The sequence below is a fragment of the Muntiacus reevesi genome, chromosome 1 (genome assembly GCF_963930625.1).
Source record: "Muntiacus reevesi chromosome 1, mMunRee1.1, whole genome shotgun sequence".
NCBI classification, from domain to species: domain Eukaryota; kingdom Metazoa; phylum Chordata; class Mammalia; order Artiodactyla; family Cervidae; genus Muntiacus; species Muntiacus reevesi.
In genome coordinates this window covers 159,246,419-159,272,585 of record NC_089249.1, presented here as the reverse complement: position 1 = coordinate 159,272,585, position 26,167 = coordinate 159,246,419, and the positions used below count along the sequence as shown (strand labels likewise).

At 42.2% G+C, this 26,167-nt stretch overlaps 3 protein-coding genes across 11 annotated transcripts in view; 1 reads left to right on the top strand and 2 right to left on the bottom strand.

Moving 5' to 3' along the window:
* Window positions 1–17,573, top strand: part of NASP (nuclear autoantigenic sperm protein) — a 29,242-nt gene extending 11,669 nt beyond the window's left edge. Inside the window, exons 2-15 of one of the 2 annotated variants that reach the window (XM_065914072.1) lie at window positions 2,604–2,654; window positions 4,958–5,068; window positions 7,277–7,357; window positions 8,411–8,517; window positions 9,237–10,217; window positions 13,442–13,521; window positions 14,160–14,245; window positions 14,357–14,430; window positions 14,918–15,106; window positions 15,264–15,430; window positions 15,773–15,829; window positions 15,927–16,004; window positions 16,812–16,940; window positions 17,385–17,573. In XM_065914072.1, coding sequence (XP_065770144.1) covers window positions 2,604–2,654; window positions 4,958–5,068; window positions 7,277–7,357; window positions 8,411–8,517; window positions 9,237–10,217; window positions 13,442–13,521; window positions 14,160–14,245; window positions 14,357–14,430; window positions 14,918–15,106; window positions 15,264–15,430; window positions 15,773–15,829; window positions 15,927–16,004; window positions 16,812–16,940; window positions 17,385–17,465 — 2,272 coding nt within the window. In that variant the 3' untranslated portion in view covers window positions 17,466–17,573. The remainder of the gene's footprint in view (window positions 1–2,603; window positions 2,655–4,957; window positions 5,069–7,276; window positions 7,358–8,410; window positions 8,518–9,236; window positions 10,218–13,441; window positions 13,522–14,159; window positions 14,246–14,356; window positions 14,431–14,917; window positions 15,107–15,263; window positions 15,431–15,772; window positions 15,830–15,926; window positions 16,005–16,811; window positions 16,941–17,384) is intronic. The other variant, XM_065914081.1, reaches the window with a different exon arrangement.
* Window positions 17,574–19,168: 1,595 nt separating this feature from the next.
* On the bottom strand, window positions 19,169–23,463 carry CCDC17 (coiled-coil domain containing 17). Its single transcript, XM_065911231.1, is given in 13 exon segments — window positions 19,169–19,348; window positions 19,646–19,756; window positions 19,826–20,036; window positions 20,206–20,409; window positions 20,564–20,661; window positions 20,778–20,908; window positions 21,139–21,255; window positions 21,447–21,616; window positions 21,713–21,796; window positions 21,969–22,131; window positions 22,226–22,448; window positions 22,560–22,634; window positions 22,697–23,463. Coding segments are annotated over 13 exon segments (1,956 nt in total). The 5' UTR covers window positions 22,886–23,463.
* Window positions 23,464–24,838: 1,375 nt separating this feature from the next.
* GPBP1L1 (GC-rich promoter binding protein 1 like 1) overlaps window positions 24,839–26,167 on the bottom strand; it is a 61,465-nt gene continuing 60,136 nt past the window's right edge. For all 8 annotated transcript variants that reach the window (XM_065914056.1, XM_065914062.1, XM_065914002.1 and 5 more), the window contains one exon: window positions 24,839–25,745. In XM_065914056.1, coding sequence (XP_065770128.1) covers window positions 25,593–25,745 — 153 coding nt within the window. In that variant the 3' untranslated portion in view covers window positions 24,839–25,592. The remainder of the gene's footprint in view (window positions 25,746–26,167) is intronic.

Sequence of the window (26,167 nt, the reverse complement as noted above, 5' to 3'; positions counted from 1 at the left end):
AAAAGGTTTAGGAGTTTCTAGCAAGGATACTGGAGAAGGCAATGGCAACCCACTCCAATACTCTTGCCTGGAAAATCCCATGGACGGAGGAGCCTGGTGGGCTGCAATCCATGGGGTCACAGAGAGTAGGACATGACTGAGCGACTTCACTTTCACTTTTCACTTCCATGCTTTGGAGAAGGAAATGGCAACGCACTCCAGTGTTCTTGCCTGGAGAATTCCAAGGATGGGGGAGCCTGGTGGGCTGCCGTCTATGCATAGGGTCACACAGAGTCGGACACGACTGAAGCAACTTAGCAGCAGCAGCAGCAAAGATACTGGATCCTGTTGAAAGTAATTGACAACTTTTCATCTCTAAAGCATTTTCTAAGACTCAGATTCCAATATAGTTAGCCCCTGCTTGTCATTTAATCTCTTCTGCTTTCCCCAAATGTCCTCTCTGCTTTTTTTTCTGGGGTGGGGGAGCGTTGGCACCTGTGGCTTGTGGGATTTTAGTTCCCCCACTTGGGCCATTGGCAGTGATGGGGCGAATCCTAACCATTGAACAGCAGGGAATTACCCTGTGTCCTCTGCTTTAACTTTTGTTGGAGGCTGATTCCGATCCTTAGCATACAGTAGATAATAATAAAATGTCTATTGAATTTGATTTTTGAATTAATATATTTTTTGAATTGAGTAAGCTATTTTTTAATCATTCATTTATTTTGTCCATATTGTGTATATTACTCCGCTGTTTTCATAAATTTGGTATGCTAAATAAGAAAGTCCAAGTGTGAAAAATCAATTGACTCAGTTCTGTTTGTATGTATGTTTTAACCTTTGATGTTTTCAGTAGTTTATCTTCTGCAACTTTCTGTGTTCTCTCATACTCCTAGCTTTCTTGCTGCATGTACTTCAGTTCTAATGTATAGCTTCTGAGGTGTTTAGTAGTAAAGTTTTCTGTTTTCCCACTGTCCTTTTTCTCCATTTCATCACAGCTAACAGCATTCTCTGCTCTCATTTGAGATGTAACCGTCCTTGGTTTAAACTCTGGTGTGCTTTGGGGCCACAGTTAAAGATGATACATATCTTTAACTGAATATTTCCTTTGGGATATAGGTGAAAACTGGTGATTGAGTAGGTAACAAAGGCAAGGATTTAAGTTAATGCCAAGTGAATGGTGTCAGTGTATAGCATTCCTAAGTAATAACTCAGGTCAACCCTTTTCTTGAAACCTACCTAAAGTTTAACTGTATGGTAAAGAAAAGGTAAATTCTTTTCCTTTATTTATCAATTTTCAAAATAATGCAGTGGTCTCCCATCATTTTCCAGATGACTAATGAGTTTTTTTGGTTTTGTTTATATTATTGAGAACTCACTAATTTAAACATATTCGGAGTTTTCCTGTCAATTGCAGCTATAATCTTTTTAAAAATGTTTAAAATTTTATATTGCAATATAATTGATCAACAATGTGTTAGTTTCAGGTGTACAGCAAAGTGATTCAATTATACGTATATATGTATCTATTCTTTTTCAAGTCTTTTTCCCACTTAGGTTATTACAACATATTGAGCACATTTCCCTGTACTACACAGTAGGTCCTTTGTGATTATTCAGTTATTATCTGTGTGTGTGTGTTTTATATTTATTTATTTGGCTGCTTTGGATCTTAGTTGCAGCTCATGGGCTCTTATATCATCATTGCGGCGTGAGGGATCTTTCAGTTGTGACTTGTGAACTCCTAGTTGGAACATTCGGGATCTAGTTCCCTGACCAGGGATTGAACCCTGGCCCCTTATTGAAGCTTGGAGTCTTACCCACTGGGCCACCGGAGCAGTCCCTGTTATCTTTGTTGATGCTCACTCACATTGTCCCTCCTTTCGGTCAGTGAGATTTTGTTGAGGTTGGCTCCTAAGTGTGCTTTTGTAATATTTTTGTAAATATGAAACATCGAATTTATAGAGAAGTTGAAAAAGCACAAAGAACTCTTCTTGCTTTACCCTGGATTCCCCACCTTTCCTTTTAGCATGACTATTAGTAGATATGATCCTCAATAATGCCAGATATAGTTTTGTTGCCTTCTGGCATGATATTGCCCCAGATTCACTTATGTACTTCTCCAACCCTGTCTTAGGTCAGTTATTTCTCAATGGAGCCTTGGTTCCTTTTAGTGGGAAATGGATTTTTAGGAGCATAGTCTAGGTTCTAGGGGATACTCATTGCTGCTGAGTTGGTCATTATTTCTAGACTTTTTCAGTAAACACGACTATGAAATATTTTAAAGATATTTATTAGTACTTTCCCCCCCAAAAATGGAATGTTCTGGGAAACTTTGCTTTTTCCTTTTTTTAAAAAACAAACTTATTTTTAGTGAGCAATAAACTGAAATCTAGGATGTAACTGTCTTGTTCATTATATCAGTAGTATCATGTAGCAATAAGCATTCAACAGTTACTTGAATGAATAAGTGTTAAGTTTGATAATGTAAGTAAATGTTCTGTAAGATCTGAATATATTGGACATTTAATAAATAGCTCTTTTTATGGCTTTATATTTTTAAGTTTCTAGTCTTAAAATAGCCTTTCATTTTTACTTTTTTTCCCCTTAATTTTTCTTTACAGAATTGAAGAAGATGCCCCTGCTCCTTCTACTTCAGCAGATAAAGTGGAGAGGTATGATTATTTACAGTGGTGTGATTTGTGTCTATCTAGAACATAGACATAAGAGCTATGTAACTTGAGGGCAGTTTGTTTTATCATCTTTAATAGGTAACAAGTGAGAGTGAATATTAAAGTACTTGTTCATTAAAGTATGGAGTCCTGACAGTGACGTCATCAGGGTTTTTTGTATTTGATTAGAATATTTGAATTTTAAAAGTTGTTTAATTTTGCTCCTTACTTGGTACACAGCATGCCTGGCAAATGCTAGCTTATTCTTTGTTTGAATACGTCTACTGATTTAGATCTCAGTTTTGTAAGGTTGCTATTTTCAATTTTGTTAATTCTCGTTGAAAGTTGTAAATTTTATATTGTGCCCACATGTATTTCCATGTAACTTCTGCATCTTGATGTGACCATAGTTCTTAACCAGAGGAAACATAATAATTGGAAAGCTTATCCAAAAGGTAAATGCCTGGGTTGCGTTCGTGGAGATTTCATTTGTTAAGCTTTGAGTGTATGAGTGTTTTAGAAAAACTTCCTGGTAAATCTTAAACTCACTTGGGTTGAAAACTACTGTTCTAAATTCCGTCTAATCCTTCTGCAAAATATATGCACATCTTTTGGGGGTTTTTTGAGTCTCAGTTTTTCTTTTTTTTGGTTTTCATTATTTTATGTTTTTTTACATTGTGATCTTAAATTCCTTTGTTATCTTGGTTACTTAAACTATGTCTTCTACAAATACCATCTAATGATTTGTGAGTTAGTCTCGTTTTTGAGTGGAAGGAGTACTGCTCAGGATTGATCCTAAACACATTCACATAACTTTTAGAGGGTTAATCTTGGTATATACCATGATATTAAATTTCTGGACTGAGCATAAGGTATAAATATAGCTAGGCTATTTAATTAACCCCTGGGACACTGCTGATAGGTAATTATAAAATATAAAGTCTCATAAATTGGTAACAACTGACCTGAAATGGTTACTTAGTATTGCCCAGCAACTATAGCATGTTTCCCTGGCCAAGTTCTGTTCTGCTGAGCAACTTTTTCTTAACATCACCTGTCTTCTTGCTCTTGAAGATTTTACTTTTAAAAAAATTTTTTTGATTGTTCAGTGAATCAGCAATAGGCAGGGAATTTTTTTTTTAATTATTTTTTAGTTGAAGGGTAATTGCTTTACAGAATTTTGTTGGTTTCTGCCAAACATCAACATGAATCAGCCATACGTATACATGTGTCCCCTCCCTCTAGAACCTCCCTCCTATCTCCCTCCCCATCCCACCCTTCTAGGTTGTTACAGAGCCCCTGTTTGAGTTCAGTCACTTTATCTTAAATCTGTATCCATACATTCTTTTCTTTTGGATGTGGGTCCATGCTCTTATTCAGAGGTTCTCAAAGTATAGTATAGCTTGTATGCCCTTGGTGTCCCTAAGACCCTTTGAGAGATTCTTCAAGATCAAAACTTTTTGTAATTGGAAGAATATTTGCCTTTTTGACTGTGTTGACATTGATACTGATGGTAAAAAAGCAATGGTGGATAAACTTGCTGGCCCTTTATTTAACATAAGTCAAGGCAGTACAAGTAGTGCACTACCAGTTTCACTTAGGAATGTCCATTAGAAAACAATACCAGCTAATTTATTCTCAGTCCTTCACTAAATGATTTTATAATCTTGTGTGACAAAATGTGAAGTATGAATGCTACTTCTGCATACTAAAAGTAGGTAAGATGATTGTCTTTGGGAAAAGCACTGTGTGACCATTTGAATTAAGAATTAAATTTTTCTTTGTGGACATGGGGACAGAGGAGGAGAGAATGAGATGTATGGAAAGGGTAACATGGAAACTTAACATTACCATATGTGAAATAGATAGCCAACAGGAATTTGTTGTGTGGCTGAGGAAACTCAAACAGGGGCTCTGTATCAACCTAGAGGGGTGGGGAGGGACATGGGAGTGAGGTTCAAAAGAGAGGGGATATATATATATACCTGATTCATGTTGATTCATGATGAGGTTTGATAGAAAAACAATAAAATTCTGTAAAGCAATTATCCTTCAATGAAAAATAAATGCATTAAAAATAATTAAAATTTTCATGGAATTCTGGATTTGAAAGGATGACCAACAGACAAACTGATTACGCAGACTTTGTAGTGAGCTTTTGTAGTGATAGATAATGGGTTAGCTCAGCCTTGCCAGAGCAGTTGAGAGGTTTAAGGAAATAAAATACTATGGTTTAAATGTAGCAGGTATTCAAAAAATGTTGATTTTAAAAGTATATGACACCTGAAAAATCTTTTTTCTTGCAGTCTGGATGTGGATAGTGAAGCTAAGAAACTATTGGGATTAGGACAGAAACATCTGGTAATGGGTGATATTCCCGCAGCTGTCAATGCCTTCCAGGAAGCAGCTAGTCTTTTGTAAGTACTGTATTTTGGTATATTTTGTATTTTGATATAAGATTCCTAATAAACTTGAGTCATAAAAAGTTGTTTAATGGGAAGAAGAATGAAAAGCAAGAGTTTAAAAAGATTTTTCATGTATGAGTTTATTCCTATAAAACTTACATATAACTGAGCAGTTTCAGCCTTTGATTTTCTTGAGTTAATGAAATTTGTTTTCTGTTGATCACTAACTAATTTGTCCCAGTTCTGAGATTTGTTCCATTTTTAACAGTGGAAGTGTTTTTTTTTTTTTTTAACTTATTTTTTAATTGAAGTGGAATTGATTTACAATGTTATATTAATTTCTGCTATATATCAGAGTGACTCAGTTATACTCATATATACATTTTTTAAAATATTCTTTTCCCTTTAAGTATATATCCCAGGGTACTGAATATACCTGTATAGTAGGACTGTGTTTATTCTAACGCTTGAAGTTCTGTATCCAGGGAAGGTCCGTAATCCCAAGCAAGGCATGGTTAGTCACCCTCTCATTAATGCTGTTATTTGCACAGCATTTTTCATAGATTCTTAGCACCTTTGTTATCTGTACAATTTCTTAGGTATTGGTAGTTGATCACCAGGTGGCCGTGTATATCTGTATCTTGGGGGAACAGGTTAGTCTTAGTGCCTCAAGAGTGATTTAGTTTAGCCAAAGACTTTAATGTACTTTGTACACTGAGAGAAAATGTCTTTTAAGTGGTAGCCTTTCAGCCTGTGACTTGTTTTCTCAAAAATACCATTACCAATAGCAACTGAAGTCAGTCATGCATGCTCATTAGTTGATAACATTATATTCAGTGGAATTGAAGAAATCTTCCTTATGAAAGAGATGCTTAATAAACCTGGGTTTCAGGTTTGAAGCTTACTGATTAAGTCTTTGGCTTCTTCATTCCTTTTATTCAGTCAGTCAGAGTTATATTAGTGCATTTTTTTTCCTAACGCTTACTCCCTCTAGAACAGAATCTTATTCTTGGATGCCTGCAATAATCTCTTGTTGATTTATTGGCCTTTGGCCTCTCTGTCATCATCGGGGCCTGAAGAGCTGAGGTTCTGGTATTCAGTGTTGTGCTAAGGGTAGGGCCCAAGTTTCATCTGATGCTGAGTAATTAGGTGTTTTTATGTAAAAATCTTACATTGTAAAATGCTAAAATCTAAATTTTTAAGATCGAGCCCATAGACAAACTTCTTAGCTTATTCCTTCCAGATTCCTGAAAAGTTTAGTTTTCTCACTGTCCTGCCATTAAGGGTATTTGAGGAGAATTTGAGGTGCATTCTTCTAATCTAAGAGACTTCCCTTAAACATGACTTTCATCACTATAGCTTTTATGCTTAGTTGCTCTGGTTACTCTCACTAGACTCTTAGGCTATTAGTTGACCTGACTTAGCATGATTTCTGCAGATGCTTTACTACCATAAAAGCTAGTCTTTTTACTCCACATAAAGTATTTCCTCCTTCCTATTTATTATACTTGTGATTTTCCCTCTGCTTCATCCTAGGTATTAATAGCTAAACTTGGTATATATATTGCTATCTGTATTTCTAAGCATTATTTTGAATGATTTTATATACATGAACTTAATTAATTAGTTCTTGCAGTAGACCTAAGTGGTTCTTAACATTTCCATTTTATAAATGTGAAAACTAAGGCATTGTGAGATTAAGTTAACTACTAAAGTTTAAAGTTAGAGGCAGGATTTGAATCTAGGCAGTCAGGCTCTGAAGAACATTAACTCTTTATCATGATGCCTTTCTATGGACGTGATTCACGCCTTAGTCCCAGCCAAAGGCTGTCTTAACTCCTAACAATAATCTGGCTTATATCAACCCCTATCTTTTTTTAGGAGAAATACCTATTAATAGCTTGGATCTTAGATTATATATTGTAGTAAATAGATGCCTTTTTAGAATATATATTCTAATTATATAATGTATATTATATATCTAAGTACATAATTATGATATATACTATATAGATGAAGAACTGGCAACATTAACTTAATCATTGTTTCTTAAAGTCCCTTGAACCTTGAGTTCAAGAGGAGGGGAGAGTATTGGTTTCCTAGAAGGATGTATTACAGAAGAAATGTCATTTTATGGCTAAAGAACTAGGAAAAATAGAAGTTTAATTCAGATCCTAGCTGTTTATTCTCTTTTTTTTTTGTTTTGTTTATTCTCTTTAGAGGTAAGAAGTATGGAGAGACAGCTAATGAATGTGGAGAAGCCTTCTTTTTTTATGGGAAATCACTTTTGGAGTTGGCAAGGTATGTCTTTCAAGCTAAGTTTAAAGTAAGATGTTTGTATCATAATGATTTATTTAAAAACTTTTAAGTTTCTTTGTTAAGATTATTTACTAGCCTTGAGATTTCACAGGAACTGAGTGAGACTGGTTTTACTCAGATGGTTTTAGAAACGAGGATGAAAAATTGGTGGGTTGTTTTTGCTTCTCTTTTTCTTTTTTTGGTTGTGCTGCACAGTTTGTGGGATCTTAGTTCCCTGACCAGGGATTGAACCTTTGCCCCCAGCAGTGGAAGTGTGGCGTTTTAACCACTGAACCTCCAGGGAATTCCCTTGATGGGAGTTTTGAAAGTCACTTAAAAGAGTAAAGTTATACTTAAGTTTTGACTTTTGCAGTTATTAGAAGCAGAGATCTTTCCATTAGTGAATAATCAATAACTTACCAAAGTCTAGTTTAGAGAGGGAACCTTTAAAAACACTCTCAGCTAGCCCATAGTGATCATCCATAACAAGGATGGACTGAAGGACAATTTGAAAACACTTGGCATGTGAAAATGTCTTAAAATAAAAAAACAGAAGAAGAATCTCTGGATGAGGAGTCTTAACTGTTGGAAAGTTGTTGTGATATTCCACCAGAATTTATTAACCAGAATAAAATATATTGAGGGTACACAGAGTAGCAAATAATCTGTAATCTATTAAATCTCTCACTTTTGCTAAGTTTTCTAATTTTGTAGAGCAGTCTAAGGATTTGTCATGAAAATCTTGCCGGAATGTTTTTTGCTATCTAGTGACATAGGTGGATGAGAAGTTTGGGAAACATGGCCCTTTTGATAAGGGTCATCAGTGGTTTTTCTGATGGCTGGATAAAAGGGTATGTTTATTTTCTTCAGCTCCTAAAAACCTTAGTTTATATTCACTTTGATCATTGCTTTTCTTTCATGAGTGCTTATAGTTTATATTCCCTGTACTTACTTAACTTTTCTGTTGCTTTTGTAATACAGGACTAAGTTTCTTTCTTAAAAAGACTTAGGTTCTAGCCATCATACCTTTAGTGCTTTCTCCTTTTGTTTTGCTAGAATGGAGAATGGTGTTTTGGGAAATGCCCTGGAAGGTGTGCATGTGGAAGAGGAGGAAGGAGAAAAAACAGAAGAATCTCTGGTAGAAAATAATGATAACATAGATGGTATGTGGAGTTGCATGTGACATTCAAGAGATGCGACGTATATTTCTTGTGTATAAGCGATGGAAATAGGGCTTTCCTTATCTTGAATAGTCTCTCTTGGGGCTACACCTGCATCTGGTGGAGACTGCCGGGGAGGTCTCAGTAAAACTGATGATAGGCTTTTTTTTTTTTTTTTTTTATGATAGGCTTTTTTAAGGGGATAACTTAATTTCCTAAATAAATCTAGTTATTTTAATTGATACTCTGAGTATTAAAATAACCTAAAATACTTTTCTGATGTAAATTTTTAAAAGTTTGCAGCTCAGTTATTTTAATGGCTGGACTTTTGGGGCCCTTTTACATTTTTTGTGTCTAAGAAAATTAAATGTTAATTTCTAATCTGGGTTTTGCTGTTAGAGTTTTACATATCAGATCTACTATATATACATAGTGTTGAGAGGAGAATGTAAAGCTTGGCATCTCTTACCTAACTGATAATTAGAATGCTCAAGTAAAATAATACCTAATTTAAGGAGCTTGGGTTTCTTTTGCAGTAAGTTGCTCTGCTAGTTAGGATTTTCCCTTTGCTTTTCTGAAGGGGGCAGGTAATTTGTAGGCCATCTTAAAACATAAGCCAGGCTGTTTGAGGGTTTAAAGGGAATGTATTTTTAGTTTTCCATTTATGCCTTTATCATTAAACTCGAAGACATGTTTATGCTTCATGTTCTTTAACCATGTAGAGGAAGCAAGGGAAGAGTTGAGAGAACAGGTTTATGACGCCATGGGAGAAAAAGAAGCCCAAAAAACAGAAGACAAGTCTCTGGTAAAGCCTGAAACGAATAAAGAACAGGAAACTGAAATGGAGAAGGGTGGAAGAGAAGATATGGATATCGGTGAGCCTGCAGAGGAACTACAGGAAAAAGTTAAATCAACTCCAGATCAGTTAACTGAAACCACTGAAGAGGGAAAGGGAGCAGCAGCACCAGAAGGATTGAGTGAAGCTGAAGTCACTTCTAAGAAGCCAGATCAGGAAATACTGGGTGCTGAGGAAGGAAAATCAGTTTCTGGAACTGATGTCCAAGAAGAGTGCAGAGAAAAAGGGGGTCAGGGAGAAGTAATTGTGAGCATAGAGGAGAAACCAAAAGAAGCTTCAAAAGAACAACCTGTTGTGACTCTAGAAAAGCAGGGCACTCCAGTGGAGATAGAAGTAGTCAAGCCAGTGGATATGGGTGGGGATGAGCCAAAGGAGCAGATAGCTGCCTCTGAAAGTGAGCCAGGAAAGGCTATTCTTGAGCAGTTGGTAGGGCAAGAATTACCTTCTGCCGAAGAGTCACCAGAGGTGACAGCACAGGCTGCAGATGCTTCAGCTGCAGAAGCCGGATCAGAAGTCTCTGAGACGCCTGGAGGGCAGGACACAGTTCTCCCTCAGGATGGTGCAGTCAATGGACTGTCAGCTGCAGGGGATCATGCCTCCACTCAACCACAAACTAAGGCAGAAAGACTGATAGGAACAAAAGATGGCTCAGGACTAGAGAAGGTCAGGGAAGAGTTGGTTCCTAGTCAGGAGACTAAGCTGTCTGTAGAAGAGTCTGAGGCAGCTGGAGATGGGGTGGAGACTGAGGTGGCCCAGAGGGCTACTGAGAAATCTCCTGAAGACAAAGTTAAGATAGCTGCTAATGAAGAAGCACAAGACAAAGAAGAACAGATGAAAGAGGGTGAAGGTAACCGGGACATACAAGAGCTGCAGTGGGTGGAGTACATTCTGGATTTGACTCACTAATCATGGGTAAAAGTCAGCCTTCCATTCAGAATTTTCCGTCTGCCTTTGGATTAGGAAAGGGCTAAATGAAAATGGGAGTATTTTAAGAAGGTGGTGATAAGTTGAGCAAGTTAAAAGCAAGTCGTCTTTAGCTGGCTTGTAGACTAACGCTTTTACTAACTGCAAAATAGGCCTTTTTGAGATTTGGCTAGCTATCAGTAACTTGTTGCACTCTACTAGCCAACAAAAGTGGGTGGTGGGGTGGAGTAGGTAGGGAAATAGTGTGCTAGGCTGGCAGAGAATGCTGAATGGATGTTCACTTGCATGCCTCTGGATTTTTAAATTTACTGTTCACACGGTTCCTTTTTTTCTGCTTTAGGAAGCAGGATTAAAGCAGTAGAATCCACTGAATTGATGCACTTAAGCAGGCATGCCATTTAAGTGAAGGCAGTTTACCCTTGAATGTTTTATCACCAGAGTGAAAGAATTCTGGTAATCTTTACTTTCAGTCTTCAGGAAGTGTTTAGAGGCTTATTCACATTAGTTAAATTAGCCCCCTGCAAAAGATAATTGAAAACTGTGAAGCACTACAGCTTTCCCTCCTCATTTCATGCTTGCTTTGGCTGCTAAACTGACTGTTTTGTTACTTAGAATGTTACGAAGTGTGAATGCTTTGTATCATATCATTGGTCTAATTATGATTCCATTTCATCAAGATGTATAAGCCTCTAATTAGCAACTACATAATTGGCATGTCTGACTTGAGTTGTACTATCATTTGAGGATTCTGCTGTGTCTGTAAGATTCATCTAACGTTGGTATTAATAACCACAGGTATAGTCCAATTAATCGTTATTACTTATATATAGACTATACATAGACACACACATAATTACTTATATAATTGACTACTTTGAGTTTTCTTACGTTTGAGATGTTCAAAGGCCCATTATCAATATCTGTAGCTAGTTTTGGTTAACTTCCTTCTACCTATGTGCAGGTCCTTGTACTCCAGCCAGCACAAGCATGATAACGAGAAATGAATTGGCTAAAACGGTAGCACCATTGGGCTGCTCATTGGGCTTTAGGAGAATGTATGGAAAAAGCACAGAACTGAATTCCTCAGTTTTATAAAAAACCTCTCATGTCTTAATCTTTAGAGTTTTTCACATACATTACTTTACTTTTGATTCCAAAATACAGTACTGTGTAGTAGTTAGTATTACTCCAGTTATAGTGATGAGGAAATGGACGGTTAGGAGTCAATGGATTTGTTTGGAGTCAAACAGTAAATCATAGGACCAGAATATGACCCTAGATCTGATGTGAATGTGTTCTTCCCAGAATGCCTCACGCTGAGGAAGGCAACTTTCATCCCTTCCTTTAACCCACTTCTTGTCAGAAATTTATGTGGTAGCACTAGCCTGCAAAAATCTTGAAAGGTTTTCTCTTAAAACCCCTTGAAGAGGTATTTGTCATTCTTCTGCTTTGCACAGCTCTCTTGCCACATTGTTTAGAAGAGGCTGAAAGATTAGAGAAATGGTATCTATAAAACGTTTCTCTTTCTCTGAAGGATGACATACTACAAAAATGATTCTGCTTTCAAAGAACCTTAGAAAATAAACAGATCTCTTAACTGAGGCCTTCAGTGCATTTCTATTAATACCTGGGTACAGATTACCAGGTGGAAAAATAATGGCTTTCTCATTAACCTAGCTCCTCTCCACCACTCCATGAAGGTAATGCAGATTCCTCAAGAGAAACAAGTATTTTTCTCAGACCATTATAAGAATTTTAATTTAAAAATTTGATGTAAAACTCCAAATATCTAGACATTTTATGCCAAAATAGATGTCACTTTCTAGCATGCTGGTATGAGTTGAACAGATACCAGATAAATAAGAATATAGAACAGCAACATTTTGTCAAATTTTCCTGCAAGTTGGGAAGATAAAGTGTTTGGTTTTTTTAATATTGTGAGAAGTACACTCAATCTGTTTCACCTGTCATGTGTTCTAGTGGAGGATGGGCTTCATCATCACAGTCAATAAGACCGCCCATCTAGCCTAACATTAGGGAGCTAAGTACACAAACCACTTCGAAATTTGGACACGGAAAGGTACTGATATGTGGTGGTGAGTACTTATATTTCAGAAGCACCAAATTACATGGTCAACAGGAGAAAAGGGAGGTACCTGATAAAACAGTGTTTGCTGTAGAGGTTAACTTGTAACTTTAACTGGTTCTTAGGACTTTAGTTTGTCCTAATTTATATGACTTTTCTTTGCCTATTTCCATCCTAAAGAAATATTGGTAGACAGATAAAAGTTTTCTAACCTGACTTCATGACTCTAATGCCTAATTTTTAGTCAGGAGACAGTATTTGAGCTCTTCTGATGGTGTTAAATGCTTAATGAAAGATGGCAGAAATAGGCACATTATACCCATTTCATGAATTGTTTGAACCCAAATGTGTAGAGCTATTTATCAGCAGCCTGTCCTCGCAGGCAGTTAACTTATATTTGTCAGTATGGTGAAATATGGTGTTGGTATGGCTGCAGATTTTAACATGGTCCTGGAGAGTGAAATAACGTGGTACTGCTCACGCAGATTCCGTACATGCTGGAGCTGGCTGGAGTGTGGCATGCTCATTGGTGAGAGGTGGTGAGGGCCGTGCTTTTCTCTCCACAGCTGTGTTGTGGGAAAGCTAGTCTCTGGAGCATCTTTGCTTCAAATGGACTGGAGTAATTTAACTCTTGGTATTTTCTTGGCCTTATTAGTATTAACTGACAGTTGGCTTAAAGAACCCAGGAATACTGGCTGAGGCCTCCAACTGACTCTGGTTGAGCAGATGGGAGTTTCTAGCCAGTGAATCAAAGTCAGTAGTTAATTTCTTTTGATCTGAACTGTGCAGGTTGACTTTTAGAAGAGAAACACAGCCTGTTGGTCATTGAAGGTCTGAATTATTTAACATTATGCTAAGTCTGGAGTAGAGTCGAATTAGACTATTAACCACTGACTTTATTATTTATATCCAGTTCAAATGTTACCCAATTTGGCTTGGATCTAGCCTGTCCTACCCCAGAATATATGTCATTTGACATGTTTATTGGCATCTCTGACTTGTCTTGTCATCTTTGTCCATTACGCCTAGTATTCTCAATACTGAAGAATTTTTGCTTGCAGAAACCGAGGGCTCAGAAGAGGAGGATAAAGAAAATGACAAGGCTGAAGAAACACTAAATGATTCAGCTCTTGAAAACAAGGTGAATTATTATTTGCTGAGTATTATCTGCTTTCTGATTCTAGGACTATGGTTTACTAGTGTAGGCATGATTATTATAGTCATTTCTTCGTTAGAGATTGAGGACCCTTTTTTCATGCTGGAAATAGACAGATCCATTTGGTCCTAGGGGTCCTGTCAGTTAGGACAGGACCCAACATACCATTGTTAACTATCACTGATGGTGAAACTCCAGTACTTTGGCCACCTGATATAAAGAACCTACTCGTTGGGAAAGACCCCAATGCTGGGAAATATTGAGTATAGGAGGAAAAGGGGGCAACAGAGGATGAGATGGTTGAATAGCATCACGATCTCAGTGGACATGAGTTTGAGCAAGCTCTGGGAGATGGTGCAGGCTGGAGAAGCCTGGTGTGAAGTCCATGGGGTCGCATAGAGTCAGACATGACTTAAGTGACTGAACAATAACTGACATAAGGTGATACAGGGTAGACTTTGTAGGGGTCCACTGTGTAGGTTTAGAGAGAAAATTCTGAATTTTGAATCCTATACCAGTTCTGCTCCTTCACCTCAGCTGTACTAAATTACACATTTTGATTTGTAATCAAAGATGCCTGTCTTGTACTTCTGCCTAACACCAATGATTTGGATATACTTTAGTCCCTTCAAGAAAATGAAGAGGAGGAGATTGGGAACCTAGAGCTTGCCTGGGATATGCTGGATTTAGCAAAGATCATTTTTAAAAGGTAAAACTCTTGGTGCCTTTAGGCTTAGGTTGGGAGTTTGGCGGTTGAAAACAAAGCAGTTAGGCTTGGTCAGATGTTATTAAGGTTTCTAACTGTCTTTCCTTCTTTTAGGCAAGACACGAAGGAGGCTCAGCTTTATGCTGCACAGGCACATCTTAAACTTGGAGAAGTTAGTGTTGAATCTGGTAATACATTTTCTGTTTTACTCTCTAACATACTGTTTCCCCGCCTGCTTTACCCTTCCTCTAATTCCTTAAAATCCAGCTTACTTGAATTGTGGGCAGTTAGTTTTGAATGGACAGTAGATGTTTTAGATTCCTTATGGTTCCTAGAACAATGAATGGTCTTTTAAATGATACTCTAAATGAAAGTCTCTCGGTAGGTTTTTTTCTTTTGGCTGCACTGTGCAGCATACGGGATTTTAGTTCCCTGACTAGGGGTGAACCCATGGCCCCCTTGCATTGGGAGTGTAGAGTCCTAATCACTGGCTCGCCAAGGAACTCCCTCCCAATAGGTTTTTTAAGTTGTTTTGATGGATTTTAGTCAAGGGTCCTGGAGATACTACAAAAAAAGTGAAATATAACATGGGAAAACGTTTCTGCAGGATGGTCTGGAATTTTAGAAGTTCTGTATATTAAATGTATATTTGCTTGCTATTTTTCTCTTTAATAGAGAATTACCTCCAAGCTGTGGAGGAGTTCCAGGCTTGCCTAAACCTCCAGGAACAGTATCTGGAAGCCCATGATCGACTCCTTGCAGAGACTCACTACCAGCTGGGCTTGGCCTACGGGTACAACTCTCAGTATGATGAAGCAGTAGCACAGTTCAGCAAATCTATTGAGGTCATTGAGAAGAGAATGGGTGAGTGTGCATTAGCTGTTTCCACAATAATTATGATGGATCCAGTATTGACAGTTCTTTTTTTTTTTTTTTAAAGAAACTCATGTTTCTTTAAACTCAAACTCATGTCCATTGTGTCATCTATTACTTACTGATCACTTCAGCCTTTTCTTTCTAGCTGTACTAAATGAGCAGATGAAGGAGGCTGAAGGATCACCTACTGAATATGAGAAAGAAATTGAGGAGCTGAAGGAGCTGCTCCCTGAAATTAGAGAGAAGATAGAAGATGCAAAGGAGTCCCAGCGTAGTGGGAATGTAGCTGAACTGGCTCTGAAAGCAACTCTGGTTTGTTTGGTTTCCTTGTGGAGTTTTGGTAGTCACACATTGGATATTTTTGAAGGCCCTTTATCATGGTACTAGTGTTCCATTTGCTAGGAATCTTCCTCATGACTTGGTTTCCAGGGAGTCAGATGTCAGAATGTGAGAAGTCTATACAATTTCCTCTCAAATAGTAAATACAGTGCTTAAGACAGTATGCTCTGGAGCCAGACGGTGGGTTTGAATTCTTTTTCAGCTATTTAATGTGTGACCGTGGGTCTGAGTAGAGAGGGTGGGTGATGTTGCTTGTAGGTAGGTGACCTGCTGGGTTCTATCCTGGGACCCACTTGGGTTTGTCATTTCTCACAGGTGGAGAGCTCTACTTCAGGTTTCACCCCTAGTGGAGGAAGCTCTTCGGTTTCCATGGTGGGTATTCAGGTGATTTTTGTCAATTAATATTAGGCCTCAGTGTATATTTCATATATAGCAGTACATTGCTAACAAAGGTTTCTTTTTTGCCCAGATTGCCAGTAGAAAGCCAACAGATGGTGCTTCCTCATCAAATTGTGTTACTGATATTTCCCACCTTGTCAGAAAGAAGGTAAATCTACATGTGATCATTTCTTTTCTATATTCTTCCTACTCTGCATTTCCCTCCCTCCAAATGATACATGAGAATTACCTTTCACATAAACATCCCTAATACTTGGTACAATAAGACATCTGTTTTGGGACTTCCCTGGTGGTTCAGTGGGTAAGACTCCAAGCTCACATGGTAGGGGGCCTGAGTTCGATCCCTGGTCAGGGAACTGGATCCCATATGCCACAGCTAAAGCTCACAGATCCTGAGTGCCACAACTAGGACCTAGTGCAGCCAAAAGAAATATATAGAGTCATTTTTCAAAAGTGAGTGAGAATTGAAGCTAGTTCTCCATTAAATATGTCTTCTAGCAACACTCTTCTGTTCTATTTTAGTCCAGGGGAAAGCTGCTATTAGGGAAAGCTATTAGGAAAGCTGCTGAGGAGGACTGGTCAGATCAGCCCATCTTGGGAAACTGGCAGGTTTACAGTAGTCATTCAGCAGCAGACCTCCCTAAACTTGTGAGAGAGCCTCCACTCTTACTTTGCTTCCTGACTTACCAGTAGAAATTCAGATTTGTGGGTTGGTTACTGTTGTCTATTCCTCATCCCTGTCCTCACTCTTCATCCTTAGAGAGGCTGAACTGGTATGTTGGGGCATACCAGAGGACAGGCTGTGACTCGGGAGACCCCTAGAGCTGTGAATCCTGGTGTTCATGATCTTTGCACCATAGGGAAGAGGCATGTGTTACAAAATTGTTTTATAATTGTCCTTTTAAAGACAGTAAGCACATTTGTGAAGCTTTCACAATTAATTATATCTTTATAGAGGAAACCAGAGGAAGAGAGCCCCCGGAAAGATGATGCAAAGAAAGCCAAACAAGAGCCGGAGGTGAATGGAGGCAGTGGGGACACTGTTTCCAGTGGAACTGAAGTTTCCGAAAACATGGAGGAGGAGGTGGGCAGTTAAGCAGGGTTTGGACTCTTGCCTTATTTCCCTTGTTCTCAGGGCCTGGGGAAACCAATGCATGTTCCCCAACTTGATCTTTGGATTATTTGGTTACTTTTCATAAAAACAATATTGTACAGGAAACAGTTTGGTTATGAAATGTAAGATGTCTCATTGTCAAATACATAGCACAGGTCCCCCTCTAATGAATGTGTGAGAAGACACTTGATTGCCAAGACCATTCGGTCACTTTTGCTTGCTCCTCTTTAATACATGAACACTGACTCTATCAGCCCGATTAGAGAGGTTAGGAAGTGGCTGTATACTTGTGATCCCTTTTAGTGTAGAGAGCAAAGCAGAATTTAAGGGGCCTGTGTTGTTCCTCAGTCAAGCCTAAGAAAGAACGGCTTAAAGTAGGGTCACTTATGCCCAGGCTCCTTGTTTATCTTCCAGGCTGAGAATAAAGCTGAAAGCCGGGCAGCAGTGGAGGGGACAGTGGAGGCCGGAGCTACAGTTGAAAGCACTGCATGTTAAGAGAGGGAGCAGAGCCTTCCTCCCAATGGAAAGTGTTTTTGTATATAATGTATTTTTTCACTTTTCGGGGATTCTTTTTGTATAACTTCAATAAAGATTGTAAGCAAAGGTTGAGGCTTTGATGATTTTTTTTTCTTGGCTTAATCTGTGCCTCTTGGAGCACTCCGGGTTTTATACAGTGGCCAAAAGTTTTTGTGTTTTTTTCCTGTCTATTGTGGAGGTGATTAAATCAAGCATGGCTGCAGGCCCTTATCTTCCAATGGTGCTATATCTTTTCCATTATAAATACTCTGAACCCGGGCTGTCTTGCAAATTGAGTGGTGCTCTCCCTGGACAGGGGCTACAAAACAAGACTTAGTGAAGGTCTTGTTCTTTGGTGCTGATACTGTTTGATGGACTTTGTGAGCTAATAACAGCTATTCCAGACCTTGGGTGGCACCTTGGTATCCACCTGGTCTCCAAGTAGGGCCATAGTCCTGTCCTGGAAAAAGAACTGAAGAAAACTTGGGGCAGGGGAGCGGGCAGAGGGGAGTGATCTTTGAGGAAAACTGTTGTGCTAACTGTATAAAATTGAGCTTGCAAGTGGCTGAGTGACTGACTGGTCACTTTGGATGTGGCTGGAAGAATCTGTGGGGCGAACTGGCTGGTTGAGTTACATTGTTATATTTGAACCTTTCTGTACAGAAAATATCAACAATTGGAATTGTTACCTGTCCACAGTTTTGACTTCTTAAATAAAGATGCTAAAATGCTTCTGGCCTCTGGACTTGTGTTTAAAGATATTAAAGTGGGATCCTGGGCCGCCTGGAGCATTTCAGTGGGATGAGGGGCTGAAAGGTGGAAACTGGCTCAGCAATTCTGGCTGCCCAGGCCAAGGGTGCTGGTGCTTAGGCCACTGGTACTAACGCCATCCCATTGGGCACTTGCTCATGTCCAGGGTGCAGAGCCAGTGTAAGATCTGTGACTTGGCTGCCTCTGAGCTGACCTTTAAGAAAAGGCTTTATACCAGGCAGGATCTGAATTCCAAACAGTGCCAGCCCTCTACTACCTAATGGGGTTTGATAATTCCAACACTCACAGGGCTACTTTGCTGCACTGGGCAAGATAGCAGGTTAGAACCTGGAATTCGAACCATCAGTGTTGGAGGCAAAGGCAGCTCTTAATTATCAAGTCTTTGATTTTGCTGACACTGGGGTCTGGGGCCAGGCCCAATGTAATACCAGCTGGATTTCACCTCTGATGAGCCCCCCCTGCCAACTTGGGGGGAACATGACTGGGTTGTTTTAAGTAGATAGGCTACAGAAGCTCCCTGTTTTATGGAGACCTTGAGAATCTGGAAGGCTTCCTGGAGGATGTGAAGAAGCTGGGATAAATAAGTGGGCAGTAAGACTGGCTTTATTAAAAAAAAAAAAAAACATGGGGAGGAGCTCATAGAGTTCCTTTAGGTGAATGAAAGACTGTCTCCAAGTCATCTTTCAAAGAATTTATATGCTAGACAATACTGTAATACTGACAATACTGTTTAATCCTCACATCAGTCTTTTTTAACAAAAGGATAATAAGAAAGGCCAAGTGCTTGTTGAAGTTAGAGACGGGATTGGAGCACATGTTATGTGCTCACATCTATGTTTCCAGACTTCTCAGAACATGGAGTTGGTAAAGCTGCAGATCCCAGAAGAGGCCTCAGTCTTGTGCACATTAAGCTACTCATACCCCCATTCTTCTGGACTCAGAGCTAGTGGGGGTGGGTCAAAGTTGTGGGGAGGGCCCAAACCCTCTTTATGCCTGAGTCTGCTGGTTCAGGCATCTTTGGGAGGAGGGGGGTCAACAAAGACAGTTGCTGGGGCGAGGGGGCTGGCTTCCGGTGAAGATGAGTTGGGTACCTGTGGAACAAGAAGGAGATCTGTAGCAATCGGTTTGTATGGAGGTTAACAGCACGGCGTCTGGTGTCACACCACCTTATGGTTAACTGCTTACTGTGAACCAGGTTAACCTCATTGTGCTCTCATTTCCTTATCTGTTGACACAGTAGTATGGACCTAATAGGATATGTGAGTCATGTGAGTTCATTCACAGAAAACACTTAGTAATGGCTTGGTAAGTACATAGTAGTCAACAAAGGCTGGTTATTAACCACATCAGCCACACCTGTGGTGTCCCCACTCTAGTTGGGCCCTCACCAGAGGTGGGTGCTGGTACTCATGGGCATTTGCTGGATTGACCTCTGCCAGGGCCTGGACACCTGCATCTCTTGCATTCACCAGTCTCACAAAGAGCTCGGCCTGATTAACCTGGGGAAAGATGAAATGGTCTTGCATCTGTAACGTGGAGCAGACCCAGCCCCTATCCTCCACACTCACCTGGGGAATCCCGTTCAGCTGCCCAGGGCTAAGGCTGGGGTCCAGAGGGAGGGCCCGAAGTGGGAGACGCCAACAACCACTTAGCAACCTCTGATTCTGGTCAAATAGCACTAGTGAGGTCCAGGCCTTTGGCTGTGGTGCCTCAGCCCATGCTAGCCCCTGCCAGGCCTGGAGCTCACAGATCAAGGCTACTGATGGTGAGGGTGGTAGTCTAGAGCAAAACCAAAAACGTGTCAGGAGTCAGAAGTGGTTATGTTCCCTTCCTAGGACTTGGCCCTCAGAGCCAGAGTCCTTGTATACAGATGAGAAAATAGAGCAGAATGAGAGACAAGCCTCAACTGTGGCAAAAAGCACCAAGGAAATAATCCCCGTGGACTGACCTGGGTACAGGCTGCTTGCTGGCAAGGATGGCACAGTTGCCGGTGGGCCCAGGAGCTGGAGGTGGGGGCAAGCAAAGGGCTGGGGGCAGGGCAGTGGACCCTCCTGACTCCTGTCCATCTCGGGCCAAGCCAGTCATTAGTTGCACCCAAACCCAAGAAGCCTCAAGGCCCCGCAGGAAGTCATAGAAAATGACAAGGCCAGCCCTAGGAAACACAGGTCTCAAAAATGCACACCCCAGTCCTTCACCCTCCCACCCCCCCAGTGCAGTTCCCCCATCCTAGCTGGCCTGAGTGGGTCTCCTTAACTAGCAGCAGTGACCAAGTCACAGAGGATGTCGAAGGAGGGAGCAGGCCTCACCCGGGGTCGTAGGGTGCAGGGCCCAGGACGTCAGTAGAGGGCAGGAGGTAGTACGGATCCCTGGCCAGGTTTCTGGTCATGGCTCCAGGAAGCTGCGACTGCGCCGGGAGGAGAGTTAATTCCTCCAGAAAGCCTCCCAGGCAGACACTATGCTCCTTGGGCTCCCCCAGCTGCACAGGGCAGAACTGCCCCCATCCCAACCCCCGGTCCTCACAGCCTTCTCAGCGCCACCCAAGAACAGGACTCCGGTGGAGGGCGGCAGCCGGGGAGCCAGTGGAGGCGGGAGGCGATCTTCCCTCCTCAGGCGTGGGCTCGGATTGGCCGCAAGTCTCGGCTCCCCGCACCCTAGGTACAGGGAAGAGCCGGGGCCCTTGAGCAGGACGCAGCAAGTAGTTGCGCTGAGATACCTCATCCCCAAGAGCCAAACCCATGCGGACACCTGGAGATGCGCGTGGACACGGACTGATGGGGCGCAGACACGGGTCGCATTCCCTGTGCATGGTCCCTCTAACCCCTTTCTCTGAGCCTGGTCTGCTGGGGAGAGCTAGGCAGGGTGGAACTGGGTGCTCACTGACCCCAGGGCATCTGGCCTGCGCCCCTCTGCATTTGCAAAGCCAGGATTTCTGCCTCCAGTCGCCGGTTTTCAGCCTCCACTGCTAGAAGCTCCTTAAATGCAGCACCTGCCCGTCCTCCTGAGATTGAACAAATGTGACCTGTCACCTCTTATCTCTGGTGACCAGCTGCTCTGAGCAGCTCTCCAGCCTTGGTACTCTCTGAACACGGTCGACTTGTCGGCTAACAGTCTTACCACCACCACAAAGACAAGTGTTCTACTTCGGACTTTTACTTCAGTGGTTCTCAAGCTAAAGGCGTCCTCTCTTACCGCCCTTTCCTCTTTCCAGAGAGGTCTTCTGGCTGGCCCGCTCCTGTTCACCCCTGCCGGTCCGCGACCGCCGAAGCTCCAGAGCCGATGCCTCCGCTTGCAGTTGCCACATCCAGCCCAGAACGCCGGGGTCCCGGCCCCCGCCTCGAATATAGGCCTCACGCAGGGCCCTAGGGAGTACGGGACAAGAAGGCAGCAGCGTTTTACCAGAATTGATCACCCGTCCCGGGGCCCGGACCTCACCCGTCCCCAGGCCCGGACCTCACCCGATCTCCGCAGGCAGAGTCCCTGGGGTGGCCTGTAGCACCGGACCACAGAGTTCTGCTTCTCTCAAGGTGTTCAGCCGGGTGCTGAGGTGGGGGCCGGCGGCGCTGGGACCGCTTCAGAGATCAAGACGCGGGTCTCCGGTAGCCCCGCCCCTTCCCGACGGCTCCCGCGCGGCCTCCAGGCAGAGCCCCCTCCCCGCCCAAGCCCCGCCCCGCGCAGGCGCGGCTCTCCCGGGTTCCCACGCGCCCTGCTTACACCGGGTTGGCCAGGAGCTGCTGAACGTGCGCCCCTAGCTCCTCCACAGCTCCCCGCGTTCGCCCTGTCTCTGCCCGGAGTTCTCGAAGCTCCCGCTCCAGACTGAATATGCGTGATTTCCCGTCCCCGGTCCGGGCCAAACCTTGGAGGCGCCGGCTCAGTTCTGAGGGGGTAAGAGATCGAGTCAGGCGAGCTCCCGTCGGGCGACCTCAGGCCAAGGGGGAAAGGTGGACCCTAGCCCCCCTCTGTCCCCTCACCCTCGCCGCGTTGCTCTAGGGCCCAGCTCCGTGCCGCGGTCTCTGCCACGCGCCTTGCGTGAGTCCAGTGCAGCACCAGCAGCCGCTCGCCCAGGCTGCCAGCAGCCTTGGAGTAGGCGCTCCGAGTCGTCGCCTCTGAACACCTCCAGGGCCCCTGTGGCCCCCTGGGGACTTCTGTTATCCAGGGTCTCATTTCCTGCAGATACAGCCGCAGCCGCTGCACCTGGAGGTAACAGTTACCGGCAGCCTCTGTTGGAGTAATCTGACCCACGCGTGATCTCTAAGTTTGGGGGGGGGAATGCTGTTTTGAGCCCGTGGGGAAAGCCAGGTGTACCTCCTCTGTTAGCCTCTTCAGAGCCGACTTGCTGGCCTCCTGGTCCGGGAGGCACTGGTGTTCTTGTGGCACAACCTGTGGACGGGGTGTGGGGTGAGCAATGCTGAGAGTTAGCCACTTCAATACCCACTCATGACCATGGAGGCCCTTTCCCTGGGTACCCGTGGTTCAGTGGCTACTGGGGGCTGTGCTCCAACTGTCACCTCCCGGGTCTGACCGCCAATGCAGAAGCGCCGAGTGTGGGTGGCCAGCAGGGGCCAGGAGCGGAAAACCATGTCACAGGACCCGCAGGGCAGGAGCCCTGGCTCCCTGGAGTGGGAGGCCATGGGAGGGGACCCCTTTCCTGACACCAGCCAAGACCTGGAGAAAACAGGACAGAGGGGTAGAGGGAAAGGGAGAGGAGGATGAAATAGCCAAAGGCAGAGAGGAAAGACCACGTTTACCAGGTCAAGTTTGTTTGGGGAGAAGCTTTAGCTCTCTGGGCAACCACCTCAGGTGTGGGCAGGTCTGGACAATGAGTGGGAAGGCTTAGTCACCTTAGGGAGGAGTCCCTGGCTTGAGAAACACTGTTAAAACATTGTTGCACCTCATTGTATGCGTATAGGCAAGTCTCTTAACCACCACACCTTGGTTTTTCTGCCTACATTAATAAAGGGGAGCAAACAGCTGCCTCCTAGAATAGCTGAGTCCATATCATGTAACTCCATCTTGGTCGTTTAATAGCCTCTGGCAGAAAAGTGTCGTTTTCTTCTAGTTTTGCCCAAGTGGATGTATCCCAAGTTACATGTCATTGTCCATCCAGGGAATACTTGAGAAGGGATTGTGCCTGGAAACCATGATTTGATGGTTGAGTAACATGCATTTCCATCTACCATGCCTCTCTGGAGGTAACATCTTTTGTATAACCAAGTCACACCAAGGCTCCCCAACTCCCAGTTCCCGCCACCCACCCGCACCCCGGCCCCCATCAAGATAATCCGCACAGCCCAGAAAAGAAGGTTCTGGGAGAACATAATCCATCAGAAGAGGAAATCAAATATAGAAAGGTACCCCTTCACTCGAGACTGGGGCCCACACAGGCCCCATTCTTGCTGACCAGATCTCCCTGCCAGCTCCCCAAGTAGATAAATCCAACAGAAACAGGAGCTGTGACCTAGCTCCATGTTTCTAAACAAGCAGGTAGTGGTTACCCTGCCCCCAGGTGCTTAAGGCCAAGGTATGAGGAGCAGCAGGTTACAAAGTGTTTCAAAGTATGTAATTAAAGTCCAACTCAATTTCAAGTGAGAAAAGGGCTACATTTTAGAAATTTGTTCTGAGAGCGCTAGTTAAGTGGTAAAGCCCAAGACCAAATATACAGGATATGTCTAACGTACTTCTCATTTCCAATTTATAGTTCATTTAATAGTATTTCATTGATCCTAAGATGCACACTTTTTCATATTTTAATACTGAAATCAAGGTTCGCAATTAATATAGTGTCATAACTGTCAAGTTTTTTCTTTTCCTTCCTTCCTCTATTAATTTCTCTCTCTCAAACCCCCACATGGCACATGGGATCCTAGTTTCCCGATAAGGAGTTGAACCCTTGCCTTCTACACTGGAACCGTGGTGTCTTATCCACTAGATCATCAAGTAAGTCCCAAGTTTTCTTATCAGTACTCTGCCTTCCTCTCCTTTAGAATCTACCAAGCACCATGGTGGTTTCTCTTTCTCTAGTCTCTACCCCTTCTGAAATCTACACTGTAAGACAGTGATCCTAACTGGTGGTTGGGCCTGTTACCCCTTGGCTTGTTGTCTCCCATTAAGAGTATAATCTTGGGCTGCTATATCCACTAGGGACCACGTGATAGACAGCTAGTCAAAGAATGCCACTATCAGTGATCTGTTCACTTCTAATTGTCCATCAGATCTTGGCCTAAGATTCCATTTTTAATGTAACTGTTTCTTCTCTTCCCTATTGAGTTGGGTGCTCCTTGCATTCCCAGGGCCTTGCACAATGCCTGGGACACTCTCCCTATATTCTTAATATTTAGCAGGAATATTGAGGCACAGAGTTCCTTAAAATAGGCACACTGGCAAATACATGGGCAGTGAAAAACAGCGTCAGAAAGGAAATTTGGGTTTCTGGTTTTATTACTGGTAGTTTATTGCACAGGTTTTTCTGCATCAAAAATGTATCTGCTAAAAGGAGAAACAGGTGTGTCTGAATTTGGATTTTCCTCAGACCTCTAAATCCACTCATTTAATTTTAAAGAAAATATACTTCTTACACAAGACAATCCAAACTGATGCAAAATATTTATTCCAAGTTAGTTATTTTATGCAGTAGTTTTCCCCCTCAACAGACTTGTGATAACCACATCTTTTAAATCTGTAAATAATGTTATCAAAATAATCTTAATCTTTGAAATCTCACAAAAATTTATATTTTACAATCCACCCTGAATATCAAGGCTGCAAGAATAACACAACATTTCCTATATCCAAATATTTTACAGCTGTACCCAGAAAGAAAAAAAAAAAAAAGGGAAAAAACCACATATTGCTTGGTTAAGGGCTAATGTTACCCGAGCAGCCAGAAATAAAATAAAATATCCAAATTATTAGCATTAATTTAATACAATTATAACTTCAATAGTCACTTTGTCATTGACAATGATTGCTTGAGCACAGGGGTGAGTGCCCCAAGGGCTGGTAGTAGAAGCTGTTGCTGCAGACCAGTGTCTCCTCCTCTCTGCACTGCCAGCTCCCACCTGTGCATTGCCCCATATATACTGTGTGTATGTGTGTTTTAAAAATCTTTCCCACCACACAAAGTTCTCTCTATTAAGCAGATAACAGGGAAGAACAACAACAAAAGCTAAACAAGCCAATCGCTCGCTCTCTCTTTGGGATATGATTATTTCCCTTGTGCATGAAGTATTCAACAATAACATAAGAAAAGGAAAAGGAAAAGAACGATTTCTTCTGTATAACCCCTAAACACACAAGCTGAGTTTACTGGGTCAGATTTAACTGTTAGCATTTATACGCCTACTTCCAGGCATCGTCATCAGATGTCTCACTGCTACTTGTCTCCGTGTCTGAGTCCTCAAACTCTGCTCTGCAAGTGCTTCTCCAAGGGGAGAATAGGCTGGAACTTCGACTCTGCAAGAAGCCATTCTTTCCAAAGCCATTTCTTCTCAGCTGTGGTTGGCATGGGAAAAAAAGAAAAAGACAATCATCAGTCACTACACTGGCCCATGGGGCCTGGTAAAGGCCAGAAAGCCAAAGTGTTAGTTGCTCAGTCAACTCTGCAACCCCGTGGACTGTAGCCCAACTGGCTCCTCTGTTCATGGAATTTCCCAGGCAACAATACTGGAGTGGGTTGCCATTCCCTTCTCCAGGGGATCTTCCTGACCCAGGAATCAAAACCAGGTTTTCTGTATTCCCTGAGCCATCAGGGAAGTTGGGAAAGACCAGGCTTCAGCTCCATTTTAGCCAGAAAGTTCTAAGAATGTTCTTTCTTCTAAGAAACTGAAGATTTCTTATAGCAGTGCTTTTTGAACTGTAATGTGCAAATGAATCATCTATGCTTTAAATACATACCACCAGAACTTAAGTTCCAT